This window comes from Haemorhous mexicanus, chromosome 30 (assembly GCF_027477595.1).
Source record: "Haemorhous mexicanus isolate bHaeMex1 chromosome 30, bHaeMex1.pri, whole genome shotgun sequence".
NCBI lineage: Eukaryota > Metazoa > Chordata > Aves > Passeriformes > Fringillidae > Haemorhous > Haemorhous mexicanus.
The window spans coordinates 4,719,174-4,739,457 of NC_082370.1; the positions used below are offsets into that span (position 1 = coordinate 4,719,174).

The 20,284-nt window shown below is 51.1% G+C and overlaps 1 protein-coding gene across 13 annotated transcripts in view; it reads right to left on the reverse strand.

Moving 5' to 3' along the window:
- The window catches only part of AAK1 (AP2 associated kinase 1), a 58,366-nt gene extending 44,735 nt beyond the window's left edge, over positions 1-13,631 (reverse strand). For 4 of the 13 annotated variants that reach the window (XM_059870680.1, XM_059870681.1, XM_059870682.1 and 1 more), the window contains exons 1-2: positions 13,434-13,631; positions 13,040-13,345 (exon numbers count right to left, since the gene is read on the reverse strand). In XM_059870680.1, the coding sequence (XP_059726663.1) occupies positions 13,040-13,202 (163 nt within the window). In that variant the 5' untranslated portion in view covers positions 13,203-13,345; positions 13,434-13,631. The remainder of the gene's footprint in view (positions 1-13,039; positions 13,346-13,433) is intronic. The other 9 variants (XM_059870683.1, XM_059870684.1, XM_059870690.1 and 6 more) reach the window with 4 other exon arrangements.
- Between the last annotated feature and the right edge of the window lie 6,653 nt (positions 13,632-20,284).

Below are 20,284 nucleotides of genomic sequence, written 5' to 3' on the forward strand. Positions count from 1 at the left end.
GGCTGACACTGCCTGCAGTCCCCCCCAGCACCTCTTCTAAGCTGCTCTTTCACCACTCTGCTCACACTCCCCACCTGCTCTGCAGCAATTGTTGTCACCCTGTCACCACCAGGACGTCTCACCAAAATCTCCTCTGGATTTCAACCCCAAGTTCTTCCCCTACATGCCAGTGTAGCTGTGACCCATCTTTCCTCCACAGCCTCCTGGAACGATGCTCTCCAGTCTTTTCCAGATGATCCAGCACCTCAAGGCTAGAAGGACTCAAAGCAGTGTGGCTGTACTAATGTTCTCCTTTGTGTTTGCATTTTGTTGGTTGAGTACTACATGTTGGAGAGACACGACACTTGGGGTTTGGGATTTAATTAGTGCCTGTGACTCACTCTCCCACCCAATTCCATAATCCTCTGCTTACAGGAGGGTATTTACATGCCATTTTATGGGCATATAAGTGAAGATTATTCCCCTCAAGCTGCAGGCACAGAAAACACACAGTCTGTCCCAAGGCACAGGATTGCATCACCTCTCAGGAGTACATGGACCAAACCAGTGTTTGTTCCCCATAACCCAGGCTAAAAAACCAGGATTTTCTGCACCTGGGGTAGCTGTGTCAACAGTCAGAACACTGAAGCACAAAGCACTGCCAGGGTGTGTCAGCCACAGGCTCTCACACAGACCCACAGGGGTAAGGGGTACCTGCACAACTGTCTGAAGGGGGCAGTGGGGACAGAGGTGACACTCAGAACACACCACACACAGACAGCAGCAGCAGGCTCTGCTCCAGGAGGGCCTGAATGTGATCTCCTGCTCTTACTACACCCAGACGTCTGTAAACAGTGCATGTGTTTGTGTACATGTGTGTTATAAACCAGAGTCCAGCTCTGAATGAGAACAAAACCAACCCTCATGTCCTGCCAACAGCCTCCCCAGCTGAGAAGAGCAGATAATAACACTAAATTAAACAGGGCCTCTCTCAGCCCACATCTTCTACCCCAAAGGAAGTAACAAGCTTTACTTGGTGTTTTGTTGTATTAAGTCCCTTGACTTATCTAAGCATAACAGTGCCAAGGAGAAGGGACTGCCTCAGTCTAAAGGCTGTGCCAGCTCTCTCTCCCAGAGCAGTATTTCAAGGAGCTCTCAGTGCCTGAGCTCACCATACTCACCTGAGCAGGGAGTTAAACACACTAAAACCAAACAAAAATCTGGGTGGCTCCCTGAGCTTTCAGCTGTGGCTTCATCTGCTCCTCTGGGCTGTTTCCATGCCCCTAAAGAGCACTTTAAAAGGTTTCATCCTGGAGTGGAGATAGAACTGCTCTGGGAAACTTATCAAATCAGATCTTGAAACATCAACCGCCAATTAAACAGTCTGAACGTTTAACTTTTATCTTGAGGGCAAAAAAGAAAGGGCACACCACTAACTCCAGCTGAAAGAGCCTCATCTGTGTAAGGAGCAATGGTCACAGTAACTCAAATTTCAGCCCTGCTCTGATATTTTAATTGGCTGTAGGAGGCAATCAGAGCTCCAAAACTGCAGGGAAAGTAGATAGCACCCAGATAAAGCAGAGAGGACATCCAGTATTTCATGACAGGAAACCTGAAACGTGCACAGGAGAATCAGCTGAATCCTGCATCTCCCCAGATGGAAAATTAGCTCAAAAGGTATTTTTGCAACAAGATCAGGAATTTAATAGTGAACATACTCTAAAGAAGACTGTAACAGTTACAGCTGTAAAAAGTCAGGAGAGCTCAGAGCCAAAGTGAACATAGAGGAAAGGCAGCTATTTTGTGAGTGTTTCTAGTGATACTTTGGTGGGAGAAACACAAGGGACACAGATACAGGTTGTGTGTCAAGCCAGCCAACGGCACAGGAATCCTCCTGGCATAGGGCAAACTCTTGAAGAATATTCAAGCTTTGCTGGGCAAATCACCAGCTCCTCTTCCCTCCCTGCAGAGCAATGTGCTCAGCTTGTTTTTTGCTAGCAAATGCTGGGGCTTCCCAGGCTTCATCCTGCTGCCACAGCAAAGCAGTGCTGGGAAATGAGGTGGATTCTGTGCTCACCCAGTCTGTATTCACAACAGCAGCAGCTCTGAGCAGGGCAGGTAACAACTCACTGCTTCACAGGGCATCAAGAGAAATGCAAAGTCAGGCACTGTCCTTCCAATAATCACCATTTCAAGCAGCCAGAAATTCCCCACACAGCTCACATTCGAGCTGGGAAGAATTTGACCTGCACAAAGTCCATCTGCACAGAAGCAGCAGTTTCCACATGGGAGCAGCAAGCAGAGGAGCCTCAGGCTGGCCAGCAGAAATCCCTGAGCCAGCCTCAGGCTGCGTGAGCTCTCAGGCACGGAAAGCCCAGCACCTGCCCACACAAAATGCAACTGGGACTCAGTGGGAGGCGGGAAGAAAAAGGGAAAAAAACTAAACGAGCCTCAAAGATACATCCAGAGTCCATCAGACAGCAGCCATCATCAGGGCAAAGGTCTGCTCCCAAGAGAGCAGAACAGCCTGGGCAAAGCCCTGCTGATCACAAACCCTTCTCACTCCAGCTCCAGAAAGCTGCAGCTCTTCCAGCTCCAGCACTGCTTAAGCTTTAGGCTTTAAATACCACCAGGAAAACTGTAACAGAACATCCAGCACATCTGAGCAAAGGACTTCTCCCCAGGTAAAAAAAAGGCTTAAGCTTACACAGAGTCTGTGGGTCAGACTCTGAGCCAGGGGAAAGCAGGGCCATCGTCAGCCCTACACAGATTTACCATAGCTGAGAATCCTAATGTGATTATCCAATATTACCAACATAATTATAGGGCCCTTGCTTAATGTCACTGCTGCAATATCTAGGCCATGACAGGCCAGATTTAGATTTACAAGCTCCACCCTCTCCTTTTAAATAGGCAGGACGTCACCAGGGTTAGTGTTGGTGTGGCAGCCCCAGCCAGGAGTGCCTGAACTGTGCACAGCAATGCAGCCAGGAACCCCACACAACACCAGCACAGCCTTTGCCTCTCCTGATCTGAGGAGAGCAAGACTGGCTGCCCAGGGATTGTGGCACTTTTGGGAGAGAACATTCAGTCTATCAGCTGGGATGCTCACAACAACAAACAGACACAAAATAATTACACAGTTACAGGCATTTCCTGTGCGTGGACAGCATGGGAAAAGCATAACTGCCTCTTGTCACTTCTCTGGGGGGTTACTTTGACAGAGCTGCTTTAAAACCATTCAGCTTCATTTCTTTGCATGTTTCAGGACCCCAACTCATTACAGACCTCTAGGAGACACCTCACTCCCCACACAATCCTCCTGCAACTCCCAGCCAGGTCCATGGAGAAGCACAAAACAGGAAGCTCTAAATCACAACCCAGCAGAGAAAGCAGGGGAAGGAAATTAATCTCTGCCATGCAACAGCATTTTAGAAGCCTAAAATAATCACTGGGCAAGATCCAGGCTGTGCATTAAACCCACACTCTTGTCAGAAGCTCCAGTCCAAGGGCAGCAGGAGCTGGGCACTCCGAGAGCAGCCCAGACACCCCAAGCCAGGGGCATTCAAGTCTCCCAGAATTTGCAGTAGCTGTGGCAGCAATTCCATAACAAACAGCAGCTCACTGGAGGCGATGGCCCCGTGCTGGCTGGCACAGCAGGAAGCACGTTTAGGTGTTCACGTGGGTACATCTGCTGGGCATGTGCTCTGCTGCACAGCCCTGTGCATCCACTCCATTGCTCCCTGACAGGCAGACTTGCAAAACCAAAGCTGATAGAACAGTGTTTTATTACTAGGCAGCAAGACACGCTGCCTCCAAATAGATCACTTGGCAAGGCAGCCTCAGTCCCTCTCTATTGTAACAATTTTAGTCCCTGAACTTCCACCGTAAGCCCGAAAAAAAAATAAAAATTAATGGGTCATGAATAACTCACGGCTTAAAAAAAATGTAAAAGAATCATTTGTTTAGTTATCAGTCAGCCCTTTAAAAAGCACATTTCAGCTGCTATTATTCCCAGCAGCTGCTAATAGCATCTGAGCCCTTGTTCATCTCCAAGTGAAATTAGCACTGGCATCAACATGCTGCAGAGCACGACGGGCTGAGTGAACACGGCTGGAACTGCAAAGCCAGCAAGAAGCTGCAGCAACTGCAGGCAGCTCTAGAGCTTCCCTGGAAAGGCAAGGAAGCCGTGAATCACGTCAGGAGAGCAAAGAACAAAGCAACACTAGTCAAGCAGAGAGCAGGCTGTAGCTGGAGGTGAAGAGGAGGCAGAAGGCAGGATGAAGGCCAGGGCTGGGACTAACTGGGCTGGCTTGCAAGGGCCAGGCAGAAGTGTCATGGTAACAGCACACTCCATTTGGGAAGCAGTTATGCAAGGATCCTAGGACAGCTCACAGCAACAGACGAGCCAGGCATTCAGGAATTCTGATTCCTAGGGCAGCACCCAGACATGCTCCTGAGCACGGCAGCACGAGAAGCACAAGCACAGCTCCACACGTTCCAGGAAGAGCCAACAGGACCCTGCCAGAGCTCCACAGCAGGGCATGGAGGCTTCTCTCCAACCAGCTTCCTCTCCTTAAACCCAGGAATCCATGGTTCACCTTTCCAGGAATGCCAGGTAACTACAGGCTATGGTGCCTCTGTAACTCCAGGGCACAGGTAGCCCTGGGCCCCGAAGTGCCACCTCCCTGAGTAACAGGAAAACACAACTTAAGGACACATCCCATTCCTCTGCAGGGCACATGCTAATCCTCCCCTGAAGACAGCAATGTCTTTCCAACTCCTGAGTACATGCCAAGCATGGAGAGAGGTATCCACCATCCCACCAGACACCCCCAGGTACAGCCAGGAGCACAAAGGATCCATCATTCAGCCTTTGATGGGAACAAGTATCAGCTCTACATGAAACAGGGCTTTGAGTTCTCCACACATGCACAGGGGAAGAGGGAGAGGTCTGAACTATTTGTCCATTCATTTGTCAGGTGTCTAGGAACAGAAAACAGCTGCAGGGGTCCAGAACCTGCAGTCTTGTGACTGTTACTCACCAAGCCTGTAACCACTGGGGATTGAATTCATCAGTTCAAATGAACTTAAATAATTGTTTTATTTATTTATGTCCCAACTTAAATAATAAATATATCACTAAATGCATCAGTTGCAGAAACACTTTCAAAGGTACAGTGTAAGGCCTTCTTATGTTAAGTTTAAAACAAAAGGTAGAAAATAACCCCCTGCCCCTTCAAAACGAGCATCATTTTAATTTTTAAAGAAGTCCAATACACTTACTCCTGTCACGTGTGCTGCTGAAAGCTGGGTGAGCAAGGCTGAGTTTGTGTGCTGCCACAGTCTCTGAATAACCCCAATCTCCAAAAGATCCTGTGTGTCAGCTCTCACAGCACGATGAGCTGCACCATCCCAGCTGCTTGTTCCCCACACCCTCTCTCAGAACAGGCCTCCTGAGGCAGCAGCACACCTGTGTGTTCTGGCACCACGGGAAGGGCCAGGAATCCCCCAGGAGCAGGGACAGGCTGTGTTCTGTATTTGCATTATGTGACACGGGGCCCTGGTCCATGATAAAAGTTCCTGGGTACTATGGTGACATGAATATTAATGACCTGTGATTAAAACACCAGGCAAGGAGTTATATTTGCATTTAATACAAGACTGTCCCTGCTCTGCTACACAGCCCTTATCAAATGGCTTCATCTTCATGGGCTTCAGCTTCTCATTTGTGAAATAATTTGATCAGCCTCCCTGGCACCATCTGTCTGTCTGCTCTGCAGAGAGGGGACAGGCACAGAAGCACAGGTTGTGTCCCACCTCACACCCAGAGCCTTTGTGCTCTTCAGAACAGCTCAGCACTTCAAACTGCAACTGCTAATGCAGCACAGAAACAGCAGGGTAAACTCATGTTCACATATCCAAGTACGTCTGCTGACTCAGAAGCAACAGGTAAGGGCTGAAAGAAAGGCTCTGACATTCAGCAGATTGGTTCTTCCCAGAAATGTGTGCCCAGTGATCACAGGACAGTGTGACCTGCCTGTGCTGCCCTCTCTCCCACACTGTCCCTGCTCCAGCCCTTGCCACCCCACACGTCAGGGCCCTGGGATGCATTTCCTCATCTCCTTACAAACACAACCAATGAAAGCCACAAACACAGGAACCAGCAGGATCTCATCAGCTGGGTGAAAAGGCAGCACCTGAGTCCCTGCACACACCCAGGGGTTTTCACAGTGCTTCCAACTCCAGAGAGTGTTTTCTTTAACAATCTCAGGGTACTGCTCATGGCACCAGCCATCTGCACAGCCCTGGTGTTACACACTCCTTGCCAAAGGTCAAGAGAGTCATTAGAGCAGAGCCCTGGGCCAGCAGCAGCCACAAATAACCTTCCTGTGGCCACAGTGCAGCCATGAGGGAGGACTTCCCATGGATCCAGCTCCCTCCTCACAAGCAGCAGCTCAGTGCCAGAGAGGTCTTTATGGCTGAAGCACTTCCCAAGTCAGAAGCCATTAATCCTTCAGAGGGTCACAACAGGTAACTGAAGTAACACTGAATTAGCAGGTGGGTCATGCAGAGAAGGCACAGAAGGCAAAAGGTTTCCATTTCTGTGCTTCTCACATCAGCACTGATTTCTTGTGCTCCTTTTAAGAATTTCAAACCACTTTGGAAGTCCAGATTTGCATGGATAACACACCAAACCAAGGGCTCCTCCTGCTTGCTCTGGTGCCTTGAAGAGAGACTGATGTTCAGTGACAGCCACAGGAACCAGGCACATCATGTCCTCATGGAGCATTCTGCACTCTTAGAGACAAGCCTGAGTTTATTCCACTGCTGCCATTTGTGCAGCAAAAGCACACATCAGCCCTGCAAGCATCATTTTGCTTGCAGAAGGAGAGACAAGCTAAGATGATATCTGAACAACAGCTGTGCAATTAGAGAGCCTCAGAAGATCCTGCATTTTGCTCTCACACCTCAAGAACAGCTTGTCAGATTGCTCTGTAAGTTCACACAGGCACATTTTGGGGCCCCCTACCACAGGCCTATGGGAAGGGAGACTGGTGTGTGACTAACAGAGAATGGAGATCAGCTCTACCTGCCCTCATCACAGCACCAGCCAGCTTCCAGCTCAGCTCTGAGGGGATGCACACGCAAATCCCTGCTCAGGGAACTCAGCTGCTGATGGCTTTTTTTATTTTTAATCTATGAGATCACCCGTCACTGGTGCGTAATTTCTTTCTGCAAAATCATGAAGCAAACCAGATGCTATGAGCATCTTGTTCCAAAAATGTCTTTAATCCAATCCCACAACACATGGCCCAGGGTCCTGGTGGCAGCAGGGGTGCTGCCACAGAGCAAGTGTGAATTTACACCCAAATCACACGTGTGCCAAGAGCTTCACTGAAATCACAGCGAGGCAGCACTTGAGAGGAAACACAGCCTGCAATTAAAGCACCCAGTCTGGAAGGCCAGAGATCAGTTCCTGACTTGGCCACACATGCTCTGCATTGCTTCACCTCCCTATCTGAGTTCCCAGCAGCCCTAAAAGGGGTGGAAGGACACATCCACAGGCTGTGCCAGGGCTCAGATACTCTGGGCAGTGTCCTGGCATTGGAGGAGCTGCAGCAGCTCCCCTCTGTTTCACTCTGCTGCATCACACTGAGGGCAGCTAACAATAACCTTCATTTCATTTAGTGGCAATTCCTGGACCTCCTACAAAAGGAGAAAGTTTCCATAATGACAAAGAGCCACAAATGAGAATTACCTTGCAGTGCCTCACTTAAGCCTTTCCAAATCTTTTCCTTGTGCTTGTAAATCACTGTCAGTATTGTTCCTACTCTCAAGAAGTACAGCAGCCAGTATCTGATCCAAGGAGGTTTGTTTCCAGCATGATACCACCACAAGGACATCCTGTGCTTCCCCCATCCTAGGAAGGCAGCACCCCTTCCTGGGAAACTTACTCAGTTACCTCTTGTTATCAGAAGATAACTCCTCCACAAACCAATTTTGCTTATGGCATGTTCTCCTCAGAGACTTCCTGTCTCCTTCCACATGTAGAACACAAGTAAACACTTAGCACAGGAGAAGGCAAATTGGTTGTGACTTTCCAGAGAAGCAGCACCAGCCCTGCAGCTGGCACACTGCCTTCCCAACGGGCACAGCCTCAGCCTGCCCAGAACATTTACCCTGAAAAAAAGTCACCTTCAAGGGAAGCAGCTCCCAGCTCCAAGACAAGTGTGCAGCACCTAGCCAGTGCTGACCCCTTATTAGCCATGATTAATGCAGGTGGGTGAGCCTGGAAGGCAAGAAGTGCTAAATCCAGAGTGGATTCCAGCTTGTCTTCAGCACATTTGTAACTTCCCACCTGCTCTCCTCGAGCTGCTGACAAGCTCCTGCACAAAGGGGAGAAGGCTCACGCTACAATGAAAACATTATGCACATGCCACCAGAGGTTAGCAACCTGTTCCTTTATGACTACTAGAACACTCGGGCAAGACCCCAGCTGGAGAGTTAAACCATTTATTACCCCCAGCCAGAATCCCAAAACTAGGCTTTCTTATACTGACAACTTCAGAGCAGGACTGCTGAAGCAGAAACTCTCTTGGTTTCACATGGAAGGTTCCTTCCTGGGATGATGACTGGCTGGGCTAGCACTGCCTTTAAACCAGCTTTTAGCTGCCACAGCTGTTCCATAAGGAGCCAGCCCCCCAGGCACAACCCAGAGTCCTTCTGTGACAGGCTGCACAAAGGCCACGAGCCAGGCCAGGCCAGTCTCTGGCCCACACAACTTCTTACACACTTAAATCCACTAACACCTGCTTTTCCTCCCTGATTACATCTCAGGACACAGCACACACTGTCCCAGCAAAAGCTGTGCTGCTAAAAGCACCAAAACACTTGGGATACCTCAGCATTTAGCAAATAACTCCCTTGGGATTCTTCACAAGTTCCCCTGGCTTCTACTCTCAGAAAAGCAGACTGCTGGAACACAGAATCAAACATCCTACCTGGCAGAGCAGAGGGCAGAGTACACGTTCTGCCTCACAAGAAACAGGGAAAAAATTAAAAAATAAAAATCACATGTCCCATTGCAAGAGGAGAAACAGTTTAATTCCTAATCCAAATGTCCCTGGTCAGGTGATTAGCAGCTGGCCCTTGGCTGAAGCTGGAAAGCAGTAACTCACAAAATACACTTCAAAGCAATGTCGTGAAGCCAACCACGCTGGAAATGGGTTGAGGATCACATAAATCTGAAAAACCTCAGATTTTCCTCAGATGGGCTTTGCTTTAAACTGAAATTACTTCAGAAGAAGCTCTTGTGTATTTTCAGGGCCTTCAGGTGATGGTGCTGCAGGGGAAGGAGGTGCCAAGGGAAAGCAGGGCAGGGGTCAGCAGAAACCCTCTGCACTCAGGCCAGCACACCCCTGGGCAGCTCAGGGCACAGGCTGGGCATTCACAGCCTCTCCCAGCTGCTTCCCACATGCACTGGCCTGCAGGTCTGCTAAGGAAAGTCAGGATGGATCCCACAACGTCCTTCTTTTCAAAACAGAGGAAAAATACTGGCAAACGTAAGATGATTCTGTGACTTTGCACTGGTTTGTAATACCAGCCATGAAATGCTTTCAAATCAACACCAGCTACAGCACACAGGCACGTACCTGAAAAACTCCAGTGAGGTATCCAACAATTATTAAACCTGAATCCCATACTCAGACACTTGAAGATGAAAGACCTTCAAAAAGGCACAAGTAATTTTAAAAGTAACTTTTCACAGACCTGCAGAAAGGCAGTCTGCACTTTTTGCTAGCAGCAGAGCAAGACAAACAAAGCCCTGCTCAAACACGTGCCCCATCAATGTTTACACACCTCGGGTCAGCTCAGCACTCTCTCACAGCACTGTGAGTAGAGTCACACCAAACACAGAGGCCCTCAAAAATGGGACACTGGGGCAATCCCCAGCCTGGTTTAGCTCACCCCTGCCTTGAGGTACTTTGCCACACACCTCTCCCAAACTCTTTAGCAAATTCCTCATTTATGGCAACATCCTCCTCAATGTTTCTGCTGCTTTGATCCCCATCAGAGGGACACCAACCTCCCTAGAGCTCCAGCATGGGGCTGTGGGGTGGGGTTTTGTTGTTTTGGCTTTTCCCCTACACACAGGCAGAAACAAAGAGCAGTGTCTGATTTGGTCCAACGCTGTTTCAGTTTATTTTCAGAAAGAAAACAGCAAGACAGCAGCCTGACTCAGCCCCACACTGCAAGAGCTCCTGGGCATTGACTTCAGCTCTGTGAAACACCACTCACCCCAAAACCAGTCACAACACCCCTCAGCCCATACTGGGGCACTGTGTGACTGTAACCTGGCCCTGCAGACCCCCAGGGCCAGCAGCACTGCCCTCCCACCACAGATAATCCTTGTGCAAACTTTGAGGGGAATTGTTCAAGAGCTTATTTGTGCTCTTCTATGGATTAGAGCAGGAGAGCTACAAAGACCCAACTAGGAATCACCTATTGCAACACCCTGTTTGTAAAAAGCCCCTGATTCACCACAACCAACCCCTCAAATTCCTTCTGCATTATTCCCATCCACTTCCTTCCAAAAGGAGGGGATGTTCCTCCCTGCCCAGGCAGGCAAGTATCCAGACAGAGCTATGTTTCAGAGGTGGGGGAGTTAAACATGCAGGTTTAACAGCAGGTATTTTGGGGGATCTACACCAGAGCCCAGAGGCACAGGGACCATTTGCCACCTGGCACAGGCAGTGCTGCAGCCAGGGCACACTCCTCATCAGCAGGGTTGCTCAGCAGAATTCAGGGTGACCAGGCACAGCTCTGACAGGCAGAGGAAAATCCCAACACTTAATTCCAAAACTTCTGGTTCAACTCAAGGCTCCTCCACACCATTCATCACTTCATTGCTTCTCTCTTTTAAGTCACTTTCACATCTCTTTTTTTTTTCATGTTTCACAGGCTGCACCTAAACACAGGCCTCCCCACTCCCTCCTAAAGCAATGGGGATGAGAGGTCCTCCCTTCCCAGACAGGATACTCCTCCTACACCTACAAAGTGCTTCCCAGGGGACTTTTCCTTTTAGCAGAGATAGCCAGCAGTTGCCTCCAGCACTGCTGAAACACCACTGCAGATACAGAGAGGTTTTCCAGCCGAGTTTCAGACGTCAGGAGTGCAGGGACTGGGCTGCCCACGAGCTCCCCAGGTCTCCAGCTGAGTCAGGGAGAAAAGGCTGTTTACCAGCACACCCAGCCACGGGCATGCAGAGCTGCAGCACTCCTGAGCCACACTGCTCCCCAGCTGGCCCAACTTTCCTGCAGAGGAAAGGGCATTTCCACTGCTCCCAACAGAAGGTGCCAGCCTGCAAACCAGCACACCGCCTTGCTCGTGCCCCTTGGAGGCTCCACTCTGCACACAGAAGGATTTCACACTGCCCACAGCAGAGTCTCACTGGCAGGGAGGCACCTGGGCAGCACCTTTCACCAGAAGAACTCCCTCTGCTCACAGGAACTGTTTCACAGGTGTGCTCAGCCTGCATGTAAGGAACCCAGAGCTGCAGGCCATGCTCCATGCCACAGACAGGAACCAGGAGATGCAGGGAGAAGCCCCCACAAGCAGCAGCTAGCCCAGGACAGAGAGGCAGGGAAGGGAGGCTCTTCCCTCCCAGGCAATCTGTGCTCCCACCTCCACCTCTGCTGCAGCAGGAGAGCCCGGTGACACACGGCTTCGCTTCCCGGGGCAGAACCTGCCAGCACATTACTCATCAGCAAAAAAAGCCTCTGCCTTCCCATGTTACCAGGATGAGGCCATCCTGCATTAAAGAGAGACTGACAGCTTCTCAAGTTTAGCTCATGTAGGGCCTCAGCTTCCAGGGCCAAAAGGGCCTTGCAAATACCAGTCCAGGCAAACCTATATTGCACATTTCAAGGGGGAAAAATGTCACTGTAGTTGCTAGGTAAAAGCCTGGTTTTGGTGCTCCTCTCAGCAGAACACATCAGAAACCAAGTCTGAAAAACTGCCACAGACCTATTTTCTTGTACACCGTGGTGAATTCTTACAAATCTGAACACAGGCAGCGTACACAGAGTCCCTTTTCCATTTTAGGGCTCTTTCTGTAAAAGCCAACACAGGTCCTCCCACTCAGCTCTCTCCCAGCAGCTCTCCTCTCCTTCACCATCAAAACAAAACAGTTTGGACTAAATCTGCCCAGGATGCTGCGCAGGAGGGACCAGGTCTAAAGAGGCCAACATCTCTCTGAAGGTCGAGGCTAAGGTTACCAGGCAGAGCCATTCAGGAGGTTCCTTACAGCCCCAACAAATGAAATGTAAAATGATAGTTGGAGCAGCAGAGCTGGTTACAATTAAACAAATGCCACCAGCAGCTTGCTGCACTGCAAGGCCTGCACACGTCATCAGTTCTGTAACCCCTAGGATTCATTTTTAGGTCTCTAACTGTTTTATTTGGGGGGGAAAAAAAAAAAGAAAAAAGGCAATTGAGATCACCACTTTGCCTTGCAGACATCCCACACACAGAGAAATCCCTCATCCCAGGTCACAGCCAGTCCTGCTCAGCCTACCTATGTGCACAACGTAGCAACAAGGAATTTACTCCAGTGTTTTAATCCTCTCTGCTTGAGGTGGGAAAGGAGGTAACAGCTGAAGAAAGTTTAAGAGTGAAAGACACTGCTTTCTTTATTTACAGCACTTTGCTCTGCACCAAAATATTTGACACTTCTGGTTTGGGTGTTTCTTTTGGTTTTTTTAACTCCCACTTTAGAAGAAGTGGGAAACAATTAACTTCTAAATATCCCCCAATTTCTAAAGCATGAAAAAAAAAGCTAACTCTACCAAACCCACGCTGGATTTACAGATGGGAATACCACACACATCGGCTTACAGACACCACTGGACTGCAATTCTGCCAAGGACAATGAAATATTCAGCAATCTGGGGGTCAAGAAGGAGGCTGGGTGACCGGGACTGCCCAAGGCCTCCCTTCCAGCTAGGGGAGGGACAGCAGCATCCATCGAGCGCTCGGAAAGGCACCGGGACCTTACCTTCCGCCAGCACCTCGTCCACGGTGACCTGGTGCCGGCCGATGCTGAAGACCCGGCCGATGTAGCCGCTGCCCGGGCCGCTGCTGCCGCCGCCGCCGCCGCTGGTGCCCGACCCGGGCCCGGAGCCGCCCTGCTCCCGGCGAGAGTCGAAGAACTTCTTCATGTCTCAGGAGGCGGCAGTGCCGGCCACGGGGGCGATGCCGGTGTCGGTCCCGAGCCCTCCCGGCTCCTGCCGCGGCCGCTGAGGGGGGCCCGGCGCCGCTCGCCTGGCGGGGCCGAGGCGCGCTGTCCCCCGGGGAGTCACACCTGCAAAAGCAGCGGGGATAACGGGCCTGCGGCGTTACCCCCGCGGGCCCCGCCGCGAGCCCCGGCCCGCAGGGACCCTGCCCGGTACCTCGCAGAGGGCGGCGGGTGCCTCCATGCGCCCCGCGGGGCCGGCGTGCGCAGCCCCACCGGGTCACGGCGGGGGCCGGCTGCCGGCAGGGCCCGGGGCCCGCATCGCTGCCTGGCGGCGTCACCGGCGACCACCGAGCCCGTCAGGGACAGGGACAGGGACCGACCCCGCCGCCGCCGCCCCCCGCCGGCCCCATCCGACCAGGAAATGGGCCGTCACAGGAAGTCCCGGCTGCCGTCGGGAGCACCGCCCCCGCGCCTCCGCCAGCTGCAGGGCCCGGCCACGCCGCCCCGGGCTGTCCCGTTCCGCTCCGTCCCGGGATGTCGCGTCCCGGGATGTCCCGTCCCGCAGCCCCCGGAGCGCCCCCCGCCCCACGGCGCGGCGGGAGGGAGAGAGGGGGCTCGGAGGGATGGCGGCGCCGCGCGCGGCACGCTGGGGGCGGTAGTTCCCCGTGCTCCCCGAGGTGGGGGGGCTGGGCCGGTGGGGACTACAAGTCCCGGCGTGCCGCGCGGCTCCGGCGGGCAGGGGGCGCTGTGCCGCGGGCCCTGAGGGGGCTGTGGCGGAGCGCCCGGGCCGGGGTCTCCTCTCGGACCGGCCGGGACCGGAGGCTGCCCCAGGGACAGCGGAGGGGGCCCGGGGGCTCTGCGTCCTCCTCGCCGCGAGAGATGAGCGCAGAAATCCTGTCCCTGAGGAACCACGGCCCACATTCGGCCTTTGCATGGTGATGGGTATTTATGTTTATCTTTGAATTAATGCGCTAAAGTCGATGTTTTTGTGATATAATAATAAAAGGCCACTGCTGTGACATCTTGGGATTAACCTGAAGCACGAGGCTTATCTTCACACAGGCCCTGCTAGCACCTGCTTTGGGAGCCTAAGAAAAAATCCTAAAAGCAGAGATATCCCAAGCCTTCAAAATGTCTTTAGTGTTTTACACCTGCTAGCTGTTTTTGTAAAACCTGTGCCTTGGATTTGCTGTTGAATTACAGCTTCTTCCTCCTTCCTGCCTGAATAGTGGCAAGGTGCTCCTCAGAGGCACTGCTGCTCCTCCAGAGCCCAAAGCCATTGGGTCAGGCTTTGGAAAGGTTTAGTTTAGCTCAGGTCTTGGGAAACTTACTTTAAATGCACTTTGGGTTCTTCTCAGCATTTTTCCTCAGAAATCAGGAGATTTTCCCAGCCTTTGGCATCCAGAGCAGCCAACTCCTCATGCACTACTGAAGGCTGGGATTTCATACAGCACAAGGAAATGTTAAAATGGCAAAAATTGTTTCTTCCAGAATGAAGCACCAGAATACAAAACCCAAGCAGCACGTGGCTGCCAAATGAATACCTCCATGACAGCACCACTCTCCTTCCTCCCCTCTGACTGGGATGGAAGAGGAAACCAAAGCTGGTCCCATTACCCCAATGGCTGTTATTTCCTGTGTTATGGTAATAACTACAGCCATCCTGCTGCCAGCCCCTGTCCCCAGGCTAGGCCAGGCCTGGTTGCTTTGGGGTGACAAAAATGTTTATCCTTCCCACAGCCCTTGGCCTCACTTTGGTCAGAGCTTCCAGCAATGCCAGTGAGATTGGATCAGCCTGTTGTAAATGGGTCTAATTGGGTTTTTCCTCTCAGTGTTTGAAGGCTTTTAAGATGCATATGGCTCTAAGAATAGGCAGGTAAAATTGCTGGTGGTAACATTTAGCAACACACAGATGCACAGATCTGACAGCACGTCACTACAGTTGTTTTTCTGCTGAGCCACTGTGCCTCTTCGCTGTGGATAATGCTTCTTCCACCATCCTTGTCCTCAGCAGGTCTTAAAGCTATGGGCTCACAAGCCCACCCTGCAGACCCCAAAGTCCTCCTTTGACCACCTCCAGTCACCCCTAATTTGTAGGGTGGCTCCTGACCACCCCTCATTTCCAAGTACACCCCAAGTCCACACAGCTGGAGCTGCAGTCACTGCAGCCAGGCAGCCAGCACACGTGTGCAAACAGTCCCTTTTCATTTGCAGGCTTAAATCTGCATGAAACATGCTTGGCTGTGCTTTGGGGCTCTGTGATGAATTAACTGCCAGTGCTCAGTACAGAAGGTTCACGTGCCCTTCGGAATAAATATGAACTGAGTAAAGTCTCTGTTGCTTCTATCCATTATTTTAAATTCTTTTTTAAATTTCTCTAACCTGTGAAAATCCCCGGGCATCTCTCAAGACAGGTTAAACACCCAGTGCAAAAATTGGGTCCCATCACTGGGGATTTCTGGGGACTCTGCAGAACTGAACCATTTCCAAGGAAATTGGGCATCTCTGTACAGTACAGGGAAATGACTCATTTCCAAGTAAAGAAGATAAAAGCCACTGCATGCAGAGAGCTGCAGATGCACTGCTGAGCCTCCTCCCTGGCTCCGAGAGGGCTTTTTTTAACCATACCTGCAGTGCAATGCAGGGAGTGTCAGACCCACGCAGGGCTGGGAGCTCTGGTGATCAGCCCACGGCTCACAAACCCCACCCATGACCATCTTGGGGGGCAGAAGCACAGCAGGAGCCATCCCCGGCTGCAGACGCTGAGGATATTCTTTATTCCAGAAGGCACAAGGCTCGTTTGTGCTGCTGCAATCCCAGTGACCTTCACAGGGATCAGAGGGAGCTGAGCCTGAAAGCTCCGAGTGAAAAAGCTGATCCCTGGCCACAGCACACACAGGGCCTGGTGCTTCTCCCGTGTCAGAGCGACTCCAGAGCGCTCCCAGGCTCGTAGTGCTGCAGAGAGGAGCCTCTGACTAATGCACTCAATCCTAAACACTGAATTTTAAGCTGCTGAAATCCCATGACGCGAGGTTTAAAATATCCGAGCGTGGTCAGCAGAGCTGCTTCCCTGCACATTGTCTCCCTGATCCCTGCTCCTCCTGCACTGCTCAGAAACTGCATTCAAATCCCCAGGAAGAAGCACATTAATGCAGCTGCATCCCTCTTCATCAAACTTTCCAGACAGCTCAGCATTTTCTAAATAAAAACACAGGCCTGGGCAGGTTTCCTGCGGCCCCCGAAAGGCGAGGGCACACTGGCCCCTTCTGGAGAGCTCGGGGAGCGGCAGCGACGGAGAGCGGAGCTGGCACAGCTTCCTGTGCTCGCTGTCACCTCACCGGCCAGGGGAAACACAGCCATGGTCACCTTTTCCTGAATTCACCGCATAATAAAGAGGTCTTAACCACACGGGAATGTTTATCTTGGCAAGGATGTTGGGAGAGCCCTTTTTACACAGTGATGGGGTAACTGTTTCAAAGTAAGGGGATAATCAGATTTAATATAAGAAAGGAATTGTTTCCTGTGAGGGGGATGAGGCCCTGGCACAGGGTGCCCAGAGCAGCTGTGGCTGCACCTGGACCCCTGGAAGTGTCCAAGGCCAGGCTGGACAGGGCTTGGAGTGCCCTGGGATAGTGGAACGTGTCCCTGCCCATGGAGCTTGGAACAAGATGAGCTTTAAGGTCCTTCCCAACCCAGTGCATTCCACAATTCTGTGTCTCTTTAAATATACATTTACTGCAAAAAACTCTGTTAAGCTTCTCGCCAGCAAGGAATAGAGCTGCTGTTCTATCCTTCTCTCTGCCTGTGATTCTCTGGACTTTGCGGATTTCTTTCCAAGTGCACAGTAGTGGCCCCCAAACACTATTAGTATTGCCAGAAAAACCATCACTGATCTCCATCACCCCCAAGAAAAGGTCAGTTCTCAAGAACACTGTCACGGAGCTGGGCTCTACTGGGATCAGAGCTGAGCAGAGGAACAAAAACACTCCAGAACTCAGATCTGTATTTCGTGTTTAGGAGCTGGAAGCTTCCACCTCGTTGGTGCTCCTGTTTGCCCTTGCAGGACATCCTCACTGGCTCCAGCAATGGCTCTGCTTCCTGTGGCTGGAAGCAATCTTCCATCCACAGCAGTGGCACTCCCACAAATACTGGAGCTGATTGAGCTCTGCAGGCTCACACACGTGGGATGCAGCGGCCTGGACTGACCCTGTGTACAGCCAGGGGATGGAGCACTGGCTGGGACAGAGCCCTGTTCTCAAGGAGCATGACTGCACCACAGCTCACTCTGTCCCTTAGAGCAGCTGCTGCTACACTCAGGGAAGTTTGGTTGGGTTCTCCCTGAGAAGGGATTTATCCACTGTGTTTCCAGTGCCAGGATCCTGCTGGGGCTCCTCCTGCCCCGAGCTACCTCACCCGGGTCTGCCCACACCCCTTGCTCACTTCTGTTTAAATGCAGGGTCAGGAAAAGTCATCCTGAGCTGGGCAGTCATAGAGCTGTTTCCATCCCCTAGAGCTGGGTCATGGCCAAATTACAGAGCAGCTAAGTAAGATTAAACTACATGGAGGCAGATTTTAATTAAGAAGAAAAAGTGAAAGCTACTCATTTCCCCTTCAGAACGATATGTATGCTAATTAAAGTAAACATTCGTTAAGCCCCCTCCCTCTCTGGAGGTTTTTGCTGACTCCTGCTCCCCTTTGGGCCACAGGCAGCCAGCGAGGCCATCAGAGCACCGATGGCCCCGGACTGCTTGCATTCCCTGCTGTTTACAGCTTTAGTGGGTAAAGAAAACAGCAGACTGGGCCCGTGGCCAAGTGCAGCCTTCAGTTTCTCTGTGGGAGAAAGGCAGAGTGGGTGGGCATCTCTGAGGCAGTGTCAGCACAGCATATGCTGGGGGACAGCAGCGTGGAGAGCCCCCCGCCGCCGAGATGCTGCCGGAGCTGTCGGCGGGAGGAGCTGTGAGAGCAGCTGGGATCCCCTCCCGAGTGCCCGCCCGCAGAACACGAGCATCCCCACCTTGAGAACCTGGTGATTGACGCACACTTGAAAGGGAATTCGACTCCTGGCTGTCTCATCCTTGCAGTGCTCTTCGCCGTCTCCCCTTACAGCTCATTGTCTCAGGCATGTGGGCTCCCCCGTGTCCAAGTGGTCTCTTGTTTTAAAGGCATCTTGGGTTACAGCAGTTTTCTCAAATCAGTTCTGCTCCCCAGTTCCTTCTTGGCCTTGTGTGACACTTAGGTTTATGTAACCTACCCAGAGAGCCTTTGACTTGCATAGCAGTGCTGGTATGCTGTGCTCAGGGTTCTAAATCCTGCCTGGATTGCTAAAAGGGAGAGTGCTGCGCATTCCCCTGATAATGCTGAGTGCACAAGCAGTGTTTCTAGTGGTTATGAGGAGTTAAGAACACTCCAATTTCTTATGTGAGTAGGAATAGTTCAGTTTTCCCACTCAAATAAGCACTGCTTACCTAGGTCTGGGAGTATTTCATCTTCCTTCCTCTCTTTGTGTTAAAAGGGCTCTACTCCAAACATGGATCAACAGCTCCAGGCTGCCTCTTCCTAAGGCCTTCCCCAAAACACCTCTTCCCAAATCACATCAGACTTGTGGCTGTTTCACCTTCCACAGTGCTGAACAGGTAAGGACACACCCTTGCTCCAAGGGCCAGAAGTGCTCCTGGATGTCTGCAGTGAGCCCTAACAACTGCAGTGCATTGGGACTATTGTGATATTAATACACAGAATGAGAATTTACCCTTTTAAAAGCATACAGAACTCAGTGCTTTGGAAAAGCAAGGGCTGGTTTTCAGCCTCCACCCTACCTTCGGGTACTGCTGCTATGGAGACAACACTGACTGAGCTGCAGCATCCAACACACTCCCACAGCACTTGTGCAACCCTTAAATAACCCCATTTTCAGGGGCTGCTTGCAAACTGCCAGTGCTCAGGTATGAAAAGGAGCACTTCCTTTGTGAACCTCCTAAAAACACCAGCTTAATCCCCAAAGGGCCAGATTCTGACCCTCCCTTGGTGAATGACTTCATTATTGTCAGAATTTGGAGCTCAGTGAGTGAGGTGAGGCTGTTCCTCTAGAGCTAAAGGCAGGTACCTGCTGATGGAAGGGCACACTGAAAATCTCTCCTCCTAGCACAAGGCTCCTTTGCTCTCTGAGATGCAAATTTAAAAGGTCAGGTCCTTCAGGCAAAAACAAATGCTGCCATTTTCTAGAGGTTCAGCTCTGTTCTCATTGTGGGACTGAAGAAATACCCCTACCTAAAGGGCTGCTGCTTGAGCCCAAGTTATTTACTTAATGCACACTGCCCTCCCTGTTTTTCTGTGACCTTTGGTTTTCATTAGGTCTTTTGTAAATGGGAGAACAGCAGGATGGAATGGGAATAGAAAGCATGTCTGTAACTGAGTAAAGTCTGGGGGGTCGAGAGCTTTAAACCAAGGGTGGTTCAAATAATTGACAGGAGAAATGAAGCATCTGTGAACAGAAGAGCAACGTGCTCTGTCACTGCACTGAGAGGGACTGTGGGCTTGTCCCCTGCTGCCCCTCTTTTGATGCAAGGACAGCAAAGCTATGCCAGCCAGTGATATCCTTCAGCTGGAGGTACTGGAGAATAACCATAGCCTTTCCATCCTTTCAGAGATGAAGACAAAGCTGAAAGTTGAGCAGACCCTACACAAAGGACCCCTGGAGAGACAAAGCTTTGTCACCTGAGCCTTGTCTAGGAAAATACAGCAACAACTCTTCGTCTTCCTGAAAGGAGCAGCTCCTGCAGCAAGGTATAACAGGGCTCCTTAAACCCCCTGTCATTCTCCACCTTCCAGAGAAACTCAGACAACTCTCAGCATGCTCAGAAGCTTTTGTGCCTTTTTGTTTTCCTTTCTGGTCCAAATAATCATGACTGAATCAGATGGCTTTGGAGCCAGCACCCATAACCAGCCATGACTACAGGGAGCTTGGCTGTATGATGTGTCAGGATCTGGCTGCTGAATGGAATACACTTACATGACTAATTCCAGGTGGCCAAAAACGTCCACACAAACACTTTTTATCTTCAACTA